A 14,570-nucleotide genomic window follows, 5' to 3' on the forward strand; every position below is an offset into this window, starting at 1 on the left:
TAGTCCTTTTCTCCCCTCCCTGCCCAATACACAGACACACATGGATACCCAGATACACCTCTTCTATTTGGTGTCATTTTTGAAAATTTTGACAAGGTACTCTCATCTGTGAGGCTAAAAACTCAAGAAGGTGTATCTACTAATTATTGACTTTAGTAATGTAGAAGTCATTAGCAATAGTCTCAGAGCAAGGAGGAACAAGGAGAACATATATCATACCTGACCACCTAGTCTCTTGAGGGCTCTGGGGAAAAAGTAATCAATCTGTCCCCACCCTTGAGGAAGATCTGCAGGGAACAGAATCAATGGTCTCAAGGGAGAGCTAGGTTTCAGTTACAGCAAGAAGGGGGAAAAGCTATGCAGAAATAAAGTTGAGGATTTAAGGAATTTTGATGATGGCCCAGTTAAGAAATTTTGCTCAGAAACTAAACTACAGAACATTTCTAAATATATCTTTTTCAATATGAGTATGAAACGCTGTCACTGTTTTTATATTGGTAAAACCTAACATATTCCTTTAAAATATGCCAAAAAATAACACGACCGTTCAATAGGGCTTTATATTAATATAAAAGTAATTTTAAACATGAAATATTTCTGGTTTTTTTTCCATCTTGGTAAAATTGACACCGGTGCAATTCTAAGCGAAATGTTTAACATATATTCACTTTTAAAATTGTAATAGTGCATGTCAGTGCATATGTTAACACTTCGATTACTCTATACTTAATTAAGAATGATTACATGCTTGAAGAATACATAATCCACAGTTATGTTTTGCTTTTTGTAGGTCGGATTTTAGATAACAGCACTAAGGACCTTAAGTTTGCTTTCACTAATTTAACACCGTTTACAGTATATGACGCTTATGTTGCGGCTGAAACCAGTGCGGGGATCGGACCTAAGTCAAATATTTCAGTATTCACTCCTCCAGAAGGTGAGAACATCTCCTCTAGTGTGTGAATGGGAACTTCACTGAGTCAGTTAAACTTTGTATTAGAAACTGTTTGGTTGATATTTATCTAATTCATGTTATTTCCTTATCGGATGACTCCCTAGTACATTCTGAACATGTGTTCCTCAGAACACTAAACCCATAGCAGGCCTCGTGATAAGAGGGGCCAAAGAGCAAGTGGACATCACAGCAAACGTTACATGCTGTGTCAGCCTGCGTCTTCACAATGAGTACTACTGGCACAATCTCAAGACTACATACATATAACATGGCTTAAACCCCATTATTTACTGTATATTCTGTTTTTCCACAAAATAGTGTTCAGAGAAATCCACATATCCCACAATGCCTGTGGTGGTGTTGCTGCTCAGTCACTGAGTCGTGTCCAGCTCTTTGCGACCCCAGGGACTGCATGCAGCTCCTCCGTCCTTCACTGTCTCCCGGAGTGTGCTCAAATTCATGTCTGTTGTGTCAGTGATGCTATTTATAATCAAAAGGATATTCTAAGCAATGGAGGGTTCCTGGAAGGTGCATAATATAAATTTACCAGAATAGGCTGAAATTATTTTCAAAATTTCTCCTGAAGAAACTATTTGTATATGTTAACTACCACAGTCTAAGGCTAACTGTAGTGTTTAAAAAATATTACCATGCCATTTTACAACCTGTTTTCTGGGCCCACACCAAATGCTCAATGTCTTTCTTTATATATTGTACTTATTTAGGAGAATTCAACAATTTTTTTTTTTTACAATCACACTAACACTTGATAAAACAGATTTTGTTTATGTGATAGCTAACATTCAGTGAGTTGTGAGTTAAACACACAGGTGTGCACACGAACACATGCATGCACACACACAAACAAGGTTGGGCATACCTTCATCAGAGAAATCATTCAAGTGTTTGACCATGAGAGGGCAGCAACTATTAGGGAATTTTGTACTTTTCCCCCATTTCAAAGAATGACCCTTGAGATTATCTTGCTATTGAAAGAATGTAAAATTTATGTTACATCGATTTCAAATGAAAATAGTAATGTGTACATGGTTTCAATACACAGATTAAAGAGAAGCACCATATATAAAATAGACAAAAAATAATAAAGTGTTTTTATTTTTTTCATACCAGAATTTCTCTTTTGCATTTATATCAGAAGAGTCTTAGCATGTATGTCTTCTCCCTTAGACCTGAAATTTCTCCCACTTCTACCTAAACCTGCTCTTAGGAATTTTCAAGAAATCTAGACAGATTTATGTATGCTTGCCAAACACAAGATGCCAGCAACGTGGCCTTTATCAGACTTAGAGCCCTTGAATCTGGTCTTTTCTCGACCAACCCAATTGACCAATTTCTATTCTCATGTTGTACAATTAAATAAATTCAACCTTATTTCAAATCAAGCTGATTTTGGTGCTCCTAACTGAATCCACAATTTAAAATAATTGTTTTATTGTCATGATTCTTGGCCTACAGCATTTGACCTAAACAGTGAACTAGATAATATAATGTGTGTGTGTGTGTGTGTGTGTGTGTGTGTGTGTGTGTTAGATGTGAAGTCATGTCCAATTCTGTGCAACCCCAAAGACTGTAGCCCACCAGGATCCTGTGTCCATGGGATTTCCCAGGCAGGAATACTGGAGTGGGTTGCTATTCCTTTCTCCAGGGGATCTTCCTGACTCAGGGATGGAACCTGAGTCTCCTGTACTGCAGGCAGATTCTTTGCCATCTGAGTCACCAGGGAAGCCCAGATAATACACTACCACATACAATTCCATTTTATTTAGGATATCACTTAAACATTTATTTCCCTTTCTTATGTCTTTATTATTTAATTTACAAAATAATAAATAGAATATTTAAGGACATTGTTCAACGTACTTCACATGGGTTATTTTTGATGCCAAGTCATTCTGAATAGATGACTCTATTTGCCCTGTATGCCCGGTGATTTACCTCAGTTTTGTCTTACTGCCTCCTGAACTGCTCATCACCTGCTCACCACATCCAAGTGGCTCTCAGAACCCACTGGAAACTAAGGTGGCCTTCGTAGCTGTAAGGGCAAGCGTGGCATGATTCTTTTCTCTGCATGCCTGCTTCCTCCATGCAGTTCTCAAGGAATAGTTCAGCCAAGGGGTCTCAGTGATATACTGGGGCAAATGCAGTGAATGTAGACTCTGACACATTAATTAATCCTGGTCCCACTGATTAAAAATTTGCCATAAAGGAATCTTTAAGCTGTATGAGAACAATCAAATAACTCATTAGAACATACACACTTTGAGTTATAATTGATACTTTAATTTTCTAGTATTCTTTTTATTCATTAATATAACAGGTTCTTTGTATTCTAATTAGTTTCTCAATTTTATTCTTCATATTTTAAAAATAGTCTGTAGTCTAATTAGGAAATCAATTAGAGCCAGCTTTTAAATTAATATATTTTAAAACAACCAAGGTTCTAACAAATCTCCAGATATTCATAGAAAAATATTGAATTTATTTCTTATAGAAAATATGTGTTATCACATTATAACAGGGCTGATTTCATTAATACTGAGAATGATATGGTCCATTGTCAAAGAAAATCAACATGATGTTGTGAAAGCAGTTATCCTATGTTTTTCATAATTTTTCTGCATTTCCCTTAATATTTTACTGAGCAGATTTCTACTTAGGCATGAAGAAGAGATGGTTTTGGAAAAAATGATGATAATCTCCAGTGTTACAAAATGTCATAGTTGCCATTCCAGAATGAAACAACCTGCTGAATATAGCAATGACAACAGATTTTTGCTTGTTATTTTTATGTGGGTTAAAAAAGTCTTAAGTAAATTTTGCTGCTTCAAATCCCCTAAAACTTCTCTATGACTAGTGTCGAATATCTTTTAAGAAAGTTTACATCATGTCTTAAAAGCAAAAAAAGTATTGAAATCCATCTTTGCTCCCCCATAAATAGACTATTGAAGTGAAGACTTGTCCTCAGTAATTTCAATTTGCTATTTTCTGCAAATAGTAGTAACATCTTTGTAGGGAGATCACTGAGAAACTGTCAACTTTGTATTTTTCAGGATTCTCCATGATTTTTATTTTTCAAATTTTCAGATTCAGTAGATTTTTACAAAATTCACTTCCAATGGGAGTTTAATTTGCTAGATAAAGGCAAAAATTATTTTAATGTATTTTCTTTACCCCAATACCATTTGTCTCCATTGTTTTCTAGGAGTTGATTTTTTTTAAATTGGAGATAATTGCTTTACAAAATTGAGATGGTTTTTGCCATACATCAACATAAATAAGCCACAGGTATACTACTAATCATTCTGATTTTTTTTTTTTTTTTTTACCAATTATATGTATACTCTGTTTCCTATTTATTAGTAAAATTTATAGATGTATTGACCTGAGAATGATTCATAGGTCATCCTCATAGACAACACCTTCAGAATTAATGCTGAACCATGAATAATTGCCTGTGTGTTTGATTTTCTTTAGTTAATTTGGTATCAATATTAAAGGAGTTTGATCTAATCCACACTTCTCTGGTTTCTCCATGAGAATTTTTGGTGTAACATATCAAGTGTCTTTCCAAAGACAAGATACAATGCTGTGTCCTTCATTTCCTTTATCCCCTAAGCTTTTTCTTCTTTCATAAAAAAGAGATAGCCTTACAGTTGTTCTTACACAAGTTTGGGGTACATTTTTAGGGTAATAGAGAACCACTTAACTTTGGATTGTGATTGTTAAGCATTAGTGTTATGGGGCAATACTTATTAAGTTGTATTGAAAACTATAAATTAGAAGATAAACAATGTCTATTTTTAGGTTTGGCTAACAGAATAAGAGACAATACACTTTAAATATACTGTTGTGGGTAATTTTTGTTGCACCAAATGGTACTAACCATTTCAGTTATTTTATAGTAGGTGGGATTTAGTTATCTGATGACTCTGATCAATATAGTTATTAAACTGCTTCTTCAATTGAGATTCTACATGAGTTCAAATTAGGTGGGAAAATGCCAGATCTCTTCTCTGATTTATATTATGCAGTACTGACTAAGACTTCATCCACATAGCAACCCCAGAAATGTCAAAGAAAGGTGGAATGGAGCTTTGCCAGTTAAATAGCTGTGTTGTTTTCATACTCTGTGGTTAATTGGAAAGGTTCTCTACTCCTGAATGATGTCAATATGATAAATATGAAAGAAACATAAGTTTAGCAACAATGTATGGTAATGAAAGAAATCTTATATAAGAGGTGACCTATGCAAAGGCTTTTTATCTGTCTTCTTCCTCCCTCTATCCTTAAGTGCCTAGAACGTGACCATATGATGAGTCCTCAGTCTGTTGAATGACAAATGAATAAATCATTTATTGTGGGGTTCTAATTTAGAACTCTTCCTCCATCTTTCAAAAATTAAATTGTTTTTCCTTCAGATTAGAATACCTGTGGGGAAATCAAGGTAAAGAATTATCCTCTGTATAGAGATACACTGAAATGTTTTTAGCAAAGGAGATTGAAAGAATTGACAAGTTATGAGTGTACCCATGTCACATTTATCTCTTAATTTTGAGCACAGGTTTTACCCATACTGGACTCTGGAGACTTGACTGCAATAATCAAATAATAGGCTTCTAATTTCAGAGTTCAGAGTATCTTCTAAAATCACTCTTGTCTCGGAAACTAATACTCTCACTTGATATTGGTTAATGATTCCATTGGGTTGTCATGGTTTTGAGATTCAGAGTTCAGCTATCTAGTCATTCACTAGTCAACAAACATTGAGAAATATTTACACTATTAAAATATCTAAGGAGTTGTTTTGTACTGATTACTTTATAGGGACCAAAAAACCCAACTCTTAATCTCTAAGATGAAATACTACATGATTATGCTAACTTCATGTTTAACTTCAGCTTAATTAGGTTCATTAATTATAAATAATATTTATGGGAGTTGTGACATTAATTCCTTTCTGTTATCTTAAAGAAGAATAGAATCATTCTTCGTTTGCATTTTATCCTTAATATGTCTTTCTTCCAACTGGAATTTGCTAACTGTGTGTAATATTTTACCTTAGGGAAAGAAATGTAATGTATGACCACATCCTAATCATAAAGAACAGTGCTTTTATGTCACATTTTCTCTTTCTTCAGCCAGCATACTATAAAGTCTTTTGAACCATTTATTCCTTATTGTAATCTTGTATAGTGATAGGAAAGATTTAATGACACCCATTTTAGAGATAGGGAGACTAAATGTGAAGGGAGGAATTGGCTATTAATAATCACATAATGAAGTATAAACTAAAAGTGGACAAGTGCCCAAAGTAGAATTTTTCTTGGTTGATTGGTCCTGTTGTACTGGGAGGTTTCCTAGTAGTTGCCCTTGATGACATACATACATTTATTTTATGTATTTAATAATTTTATGCATTTATTCATTACAAAATGATCACCACTTGGTGACTTTCTAACTGGAATTTAAGTAGTTGGTACCTTATCTAAAACCAATTGTTTTTCCTTCTTTTTCTTTACTTCTGCAAAGAGTAAGGGCATCTGAAATTTGAGATTCACATAATTTATAAAATCAGCAGATAAAAATCCATTAATTTTTCAAACAAATTAAAAGTTGCCTAATAGAGTTTACCAGCTACATGTAATTGCATTCAGAATATTCCAGATATTATCTTTTGGTATGTTTTAATTTTTGTAGAGCCTTCAAGATTTCTACTAGGAATTCATCAGTCATAAACAACTTTCCCTGGAAAGTTATTTTTATAAATTAATTTGTTCTGAACAAATGTTATGGCATTTTGATTTGGGAAAATTATGTTACTCTGTTTCTTGTGTACATGTGGAGAGCAATGTATAGAAATTTAACATTAGTTATCTGTGTTTTTAAAGGGTCTGATACAAATCCAATTGTTCATAAATTAGTAAATTGTTTTAGTCTGTTTTCTAACAGAATTGCTTATATGCCTTCAGTCATGAGCTGCCTTCTGGAATTTTTAGAAATCTGAGAAGGTATTTTTAAAGCTCCCTCCTCTTCTCTTTTTTAGCTCCAGGTGCAGTATTTGATTTGCAGGTTGCAGAAGTAGAAGCCACAGAAATAAGAATTACCTGGAAGAAACCACGACAACCCAATGGCATCATTAACCAATATCGAGTGAGAGTATTAGTTTCCGAGACAAGAGTGATTTTAGAAGATACTCTGCTGATCGGAAAAGATGAGGTACTGCCCTTGAATTTCCTATTGTGTTGAGCCCTTTCTACCTGGTTTTGGCCCAGATAACTTGGGAGATTTGCCAACATGCAAACATAAAATATTTGACAAGCTTCAAAGTACAAAGTGAAGTAAATTCAGCTATGCTGATAATCTAGCTCATCATATTTCAATTCAAGACATTTATTATTAGTTAAGTGCTATTATTCTTTTTCAGCATATGAAAAATGTTAATTGGGCAATTAAGCGGGACTAAAGGTACTTCCATAAGTGAATGCTATTATGGTAATAAAGTTAATGAATTGTTTGGAAACTCCTGTTAAGATTTAAATACTCCTCCTAAGGTTGTGCATGCAATTTGGAATAGTTGCCAAAGAAAGACACAATAACTTTAGTAACTGTTGTTGACAAATGGTTTTGTCCCCCTTAGTCTTAGGAACCCAGATTTTTCAAAGCTACCTCATTTAAAAACAAGCAATATACATTTGACTAAAGAAATCAAATAAATAAGAGATGAAATCACTTCATAAATATAAAATAAGAGGACAGTGTTTGCTTCTAGTCACACTGGAAGCCTTCTTTCCCTGCTTTGTTTCTATTTGAAAGTGTTGTGTTGGCCAAAAAGTTTGTTTGGGATTTTCTGTAAGACGCTATGGAAAAATCGAAATGAACATTTTTGCCAACCCAATATAGGCAGCACTAATTTTTCCTTCACTGTCTTCATTTACCTCATCCAGACAGCTGTTCACCTGGGAAATCCTTCTAAGACTTTAAACTGATTGTATCCAGATATTGGTGGTTCCCGGGGCTCACAAAAAATACATCTATTTAAGACCAGTGAGTGTAGCACACTGTAACTTGGAGGCCCTGCCTGCTGGTTATTCAGCAATTAGGTTCCACTTGTTTGGTCCAGAATCATTACTTCTTCTAGCTGTGCTCTTGTTTTTCTCCACGTATATTATCCATTCTATTCCTAGTCCCAGACTTCCTCCATTTCTGATACGCACCTGGAAGTTACCTTCAGTTCAGTTCAGTCGTTCAGTCACATCTGACTCTGCGACCCCATGAATCGCAGCACGCTGGGCCTCCCTGTCCATCACCAACTCCCAGAGTTCACTCAGAGTCACGTCCATCGAGTCAGTGATGCCATCCAGCCATCTCATCCTCTGTCGTCCCCTTCTCCTCCTGCCCCCAATCCCTCCCAGCATCAGAGTCTTTTCCAATGAGTCAACTCTTCGCATGAGGTGGCCAAAGTACTGGAGTTTCAGCTTTAGCATCATCCTTCCAAAGAAATCCCAGGGCTGATCTCCTTCAGAATGGACTGGTTGGATCTCCTTGTAAGGAGACTCTAAGGGACTCTCAAGAGTCTTCTCCAACACCACAGTTCAAAAGCATCAATTCTTTGGTGCTCAGCTTTCTTCACAGTCCAACTCTCACATCCATACATGACCACAGGAAAAACCATAGCCTTGATTAGATGGACCTTTGTTGGCAAAGGAATGTCTCTGCTTTTGAATATGCTATCTAGGTTGGTCACAACTTTCCTCCCAAGGAGTAAGCGTCATTTAATTTCATGGCTGCAGTCACCATCTGCAGTGATTTTGCAGCCCCCCAAAATAAAGTCTGACATTCTTTCCACTGTTTCCCCATCTATTTGCCATGAAGTCATGGGACCAGAGGCCATGATCTTAGTTTTCTGAATGTTGAGCTTTAAGCCAACTTTTCACTACTTTACTATGTGCTTAATGCATTCTGGCCAACCAGGACTCATTAGTACAAGTTGTTTGACCTCTGGCCCAGGGTTATAGTTTAATCCAATACTGACTCCATTCCTCTTGTGTAAAAGATGTTGAGTTATGCTTTCTCTGATACTTTAGTCGACAGCTCAGGGACAGGGCAAAAGCTTAACCCTCTGCTCCTGCTGAGAAGGCCTTAAATTAGATACTTCACTCTTTTAGGATTGTGTGGCAGGTCTCCCACTTCTGCTAATGATATCTATTGAATGATAAGCCATGCCTCTTTTTCTCTTGAAACTAAGAGACTCAGGAAAGACTTCTTGTGATCTGATCCACAATCCCTGTGACATAATAGAGATCACATGAGCTTTGGTATATACAAATCTGGGTTTATATTTGTAATTTGGTCATTTAGTGTGTTTTACTGGAGAAGGAAATGGCAGCCCATTCCAGTGCTCTTGCCTGGAGAATCCCAGGGACGGGGGAGCCTGGTGGGCTACTGTCTATGGGGTCGCACAGAGGTGGACACGACTGAAGTGACTTAGCAGCAGCAGCAGCAGCAGCAGTGTGTTTTACAGTAGAGAGGTTAAGTCATGGAACTAGGAGAGAGAATGCTGGGTTTAAACCTTGGTTTTGGCCTTACTGATGGTTTAACCTTGGAAGAGTAGACCTGACCTCTCTAAACTTGTTTCCTCTTTAAGATAGGGACTCTAAGAGTCTGTGTAACACAGAGTTGTTAGTGAGGATTTAATGGATTAATGTGTGAAGAGCTTAGAACTCCACCTTGTGTATGGTAAGTCTGGTGACCTAGATAATTGTGACCTGTTGTAATTATTCATCATGGCATTGGACCTTTCACCCTCATTGGGACACAATATTCGTTTCCTTCAGTTTCAATAAAAGGAGACATTATACTTTCTTTCTGTGGTTGTATATTTCTTCATTAGATCAGGCCCATTGTTGATGTTTCTGCTTTCCTGTGTGATTGGTGTCTGGGTTTGCCTTTCAGAGGTTGGCGTGGGGAGACATGTGGCAGGAGCTCTAAGTCCAGTGAGCCAGTGTCCTACCCCGACTCTGCCTTTTCCTCCTTTTCTATGACTTTGAGTCAACTTTTGGAGACTTGCTGCCCTCATTTTTAGAGTAGAGCTTATATGCCTGCCTTCTGTTGAAGGGTATGATGAGGAGTAAAGGAGATAACAGATAAAACGTCTGGCTTAGTATGTATCCTTTTCCTTGACCTTGGTGTAGGATAAGGAATTTTCTATTCACTCGTTAACTTCTCAGAGTATAGCCTCCACACTGTGTCCTAAGAATTTTTGAAATCCTTCAAGTCTTGTTAGAAGTTGGGGAAGGCACTGGCGACCCACTCCAGTACTCTTGCCTGGAAAATCCCATGGGCAGAGGAGCCTGGTAGGCTGCAGTCCATGGGGTCGCTAAGAGTCAGGCACAACTGAGCGACTTCACTTTCACTTTTCACTTTCATGCATTGGAGAAGGAAATGGCAACCCACTCCAGTGTTCTTGCCCGGAGAATCCCAGGGACGGGAGCCTCGTGGGCTGCCGTCTACGGGGTCGCACAGAGTCGGACACGACTGAAGTGACTTAGCAGCAGCAGCAGCAGCAGTGACCTCCTACACGTCAAATAAAGCATATATACGTTTGTTTTTTTTTTTGAATGTTGAGTTTTTTTTTTTTTATATTTAATTTTATTTTATTTTTAAACTTTACATAATTGTACTAGTTTTGCCAAATATCAAAATGAATCCATCACAGGTATACATGTGCTCCCAACCCTGAACCCTCGGATATACGTTTTTAACTGTCCTCATCTTCTGTGTCCTCCAAAACCCATTCCTTTACCTCCACCTCCCCAGCTTTTGACACAACCGTTTTCTCCCTAGTACTTGCTCCACTGTCATATACTGCAACTTTGCAAAACAATTTGGCCTTGTACTATGAAAAAGAATAAATTAAGAAAGCTAGCTCTTTTACTGTTTTCTAATTCCTTCCTTATAAGGGTATTCCGGAGAGTTCTGTCTTCAGCCATGTTAGAGTGTCAGTCACTGCTTCCTATTTGCATGTCTCTTTCACCTCGTTTTCCATGATGATTTTTCTGACACTCTGCATCCCTAATTACAATCATTTCTGGGGAAATTCTGCCAGGACTCATCACATTTAAACTCATCTACCCCATAAAACAACAAAACAAGCATCTTTTTTTGAGAAAATAGGACTTGGTTCTTGATTGGAAGGAGGAGCCTATTAGTGGTAGGGACCTATTAGTTTTCCTATGGGACAGAAGAAGAAAGTCTGTAAGGGTAATTGATAGTTTTAATGATCGATAACAAGGTCAGGAGAGAGACTGAGTTGAAACCCAGATATGAAATAACAGGCTTAGAATTCCCTGTCCCCTTGGATTGGTCACACCACAGATCTTTGATCTGTAAGTCATTGTTGAAGAATTCGGGAGGCTTTTGTGGCATTTTTATATGTCTGATGTCTCTCTTTCTGGATGATGGCACCATTATCTTGTCTTCATGAGGGCTTAGAATCTTGGGATTACCTCTGACCTTGGTTATACTTAGCATTTAATAGCCACTCAATGTTAAGGCCAGTTCAAAGTGTAACCTTCATACCTCTGTATTCCATTCTTGTGTCCTCACTCCAGCTCAGGATTGCCTGGACTATTTTTGTTAGCTTACTACACTAGTAGTTTTCCATTGTATAACAGTTTGCCGCAAGCTTAAAACAATTCACATTTATCATCTCGCAGTTTCTGTGGGTCAGGAATCCAGACAGCTTGTGTAGGTTCCCTGCTAAGGGTCTCATAAGGCTTCAGTTAAGGGTCTTTCCTTCCTGTGTTCCCATATGGATGCTTAACTGGGGAAGAATCTACTTCTTGGCTGACTTAGATTTTTGACTCAAATTAAATCTGAGTCTTGGCTGACTCAGATTTAATTTCCTTTTGATTATAAAACTGAGGGCCTTGGATCCTTGCTGGCCCCTTGACTAGAGACTGTCCTTAGCTCCAGCTCATAGGGGTCCCCCACAGTTTCTTGCCACAGAACTTTCCCAACATGGCCATCCACTTCATCAAGCCAGCAAGGACAGTCTGTATGATGTAACCATGGGAGTGACATCCCATCGCCTTTCCCTTAGTCCATTGGTTGGATGAAATCACATTTCCCATGCAAGAGTAAGGGATTATACAAAAGCATGAACAGCATGGGTTAGGGATAGTAGAAGGATCATGAGAGAGGCATTGCTCTGCAGTTTCTGGGTTACAATCCATCCAGATTAAAGTATTAATGCATTTAAACTATAAAAGTAAATAAAAAATGAGAATGGACTTGGAATATGAATATGCATCTATTTTAGTAATTAATGCTTTCCTATTGTAGCAGAAAGTCAATTGATACTGTCCAAAGTAAGTGAAAACTTACATAAGAAAACTGGTTAGAGTCAACCAGGTCCAAGATGGCGGAGCTGACTTTCACTAGCCCTTGAGCCTTGGTATTTAGGCCTATTGTGACATATCAACAAGCTAAATGATACACCCATCAACATTGACTAAATCTGACCAAATGTTCTAAAAGCTTTTAATTGATTTTTTTTATAAAACTTCCTAAATCGAATTCTTTTGAAGTTCCTTTGACCTCTAGCCAACTTTGGGGTGCTTCAGAGGGCCCCTGAAACATCCCAAAGAGAGATATTAAACTGTGTTTATTTGGTTGGTTAAATTACATGAAAAAGTTATCAAATGAGTAATAAATCCTCTCATGTTATAATGTCTGGTAAAATTACTAATACAGATATCCTAGAAATTATATGGAGAAGGCAATGGCAACCCACTCCAGTGTTCTTGCCTGGAGAATCCCAGGGATGGGGGAGCCTAGTGGGCTGCCGTCTATGGGGTCACACAGAGTCGGACACTACTGAAGCGACTTAGCAGCAGCAGCAAAGTAAGTGACTCTTTGCGACACCATGGACTATATACAGTCCATGGATTCTCCAGGCCAGAATACTGGAGTGGGTAGCCTTTCCCTTCTCTAGGAGATCTTCCCAACCCAAGGATCAAACCCAGGTCTCCCACATTGCAGGCAGATTCTTTACCAGCTGAGCCGCAAGGGAAGCCCAGTGACCCTTAACGGAAAAGTAAAATATATTATCTAGTGGTTTTAGAAGTAACACCGTAAGAACTGAAACTGAAATGATTAAAGGCGTTGCTTCCAACAAATATACAAATATTGAATCATTGTGTTGCACACTGAAAAGTAATTTGATGTTATATGTTGATTATATCTTAATTAAAAATAATTGATTTCAAAATCTCAAAAAAATGTTTCTTCTAGAGAGTAAGACTTGCAGTTGTAAAGCTACAGACAGGAAAATATTATTTTCATTGAAAATCCTTCATCATCTCCTGTATTTTTAGCTACCTGCATACATCATGATCATGACATTTTTTAAAAAGTATTAAAATATAATCATCCGATGCTAGATTTGCTCTGATTTCATCACCCTTATTGAAATTTTTCCAGTGACCTCTCATGACTTGTTTGTTTCTTAACAGACAGGAGTTATTTAAGCATGCTGAAATATGCACAGGATTTTATTCTCACTGTTTAAACACATCTTTGAAAAAAAAATTGAAAATTTAATCTCAGGGTTTGAGGACTTTTATTTCAACTTCCAAGCTTATATATGAAGGTAATCAATAACATGACTAATAAATGATTGGAAATCCAGCCTCTGCTAAAATATTTGATCAACTCTGACAATAGGGTATCCACAAGCATGTAATCAGCTCCTGTTCTATAAGCTTTAAACCATGCTTCTTTGTGGTCTCACAGGCATGCATTTATTAGGTAACTATCAAGTTCCAGGCACTACGACAGGTCCAGAACATATATAAATAAGAAACTACCATGTTCTTTAACAGTTTTGAACTGAAGTATTTGTTCTCTAGTGTTTACCAGTTTATCCCATTTCTTCTCTCCAGACCCACACGGTAGCTTAGAGTAGCTTAGAGTCTGGGATTTGCAACCAGGGAAGTGTATGACTAGTTTTATGAACATGAACAGCTGACTGTAGAATGGAGATAATAATACCTTTTTCTTTGGGATATAATTAAGTGATTACACGGGCAAAAATATTTATCACTGTACTTGACACAAAGTAGCTTTAAATGTTGGTGTCTCCATTAGTAATAACAATATACAATGATTTAACTTTTTATCATTTGAAAATAATGGTCATGGTTTCCCTACGGCTTAATATCCTCAGTTTCTTAACAGTCATTCATATTATTGATTACTCTCTTGTGTATTTATTGTCCAGTTTATCAATGAGCCTCTTCCTCAGCTGAACACCATATTCCATATATGGTTTGACTAGAGCCAAATTGAGCAGAATTATTTTCTCCTTTAGCATGAATTTTCTGCTTCTGTCAATGCAAAGAATAAAATTAATTTATTTGGGAGACTTATTCCACCTATGGAGAAGGCAATGGCACCCCACTCCAGTACTCTTGCCTGGAAAATCCCATGGACGGAGGAGCCTGGTAAGCTGCAGACCATGGGGTCGTGAAGAGTCGGACACGACTGAGCGACTTCACTTTCACTTTTCCCTTTCATGCATTGGAGAAGGAAA

The 14,570-nt window shown here is 37.2% G+C and overlaps 1 protein-coding gene across 1 annotated transcript in view; it reads left to right on the forward strand.

Annotated features, from left to right (window-relative positions):
• The window catches only part of PTPRQ (protein tyrosine phosphatase receptor type Q), a 234,588-nt gene that overhangs the window by 14,279 nt on the left and 205,739 nt on the right, over positions 1–14,570 (forward strand). The window contains exons 8-9 of the mRNA XM_070788855.1: positions 791–937; positions 7,020–7,192. Of these exons, the coding sequence (XP_070644956.1) occupies positions 791–937; positions 7,020–7,192 (320 nt within the window). The remainder of the gene's footprint in view (positions 1–790; positions 938–7,019; positions 7,193–14,570) is intronic.

This window comes from Bos indicus, chromosome 5 (assembly GCF_029378745.1).
Source record: "Bos indicus isolate NIAB-ARS_2022 breed Sahiwal x Tharparkar chromosome 5, NIAB-ARS_B.indTharparkar_mat_pri_1.0, whole genome shotgun sequence".
NCBI lineage: Eukaryota > Metazoa > Chordata > Mammalia > Artiodactyla > Bovidae > Bos > Bos indicus.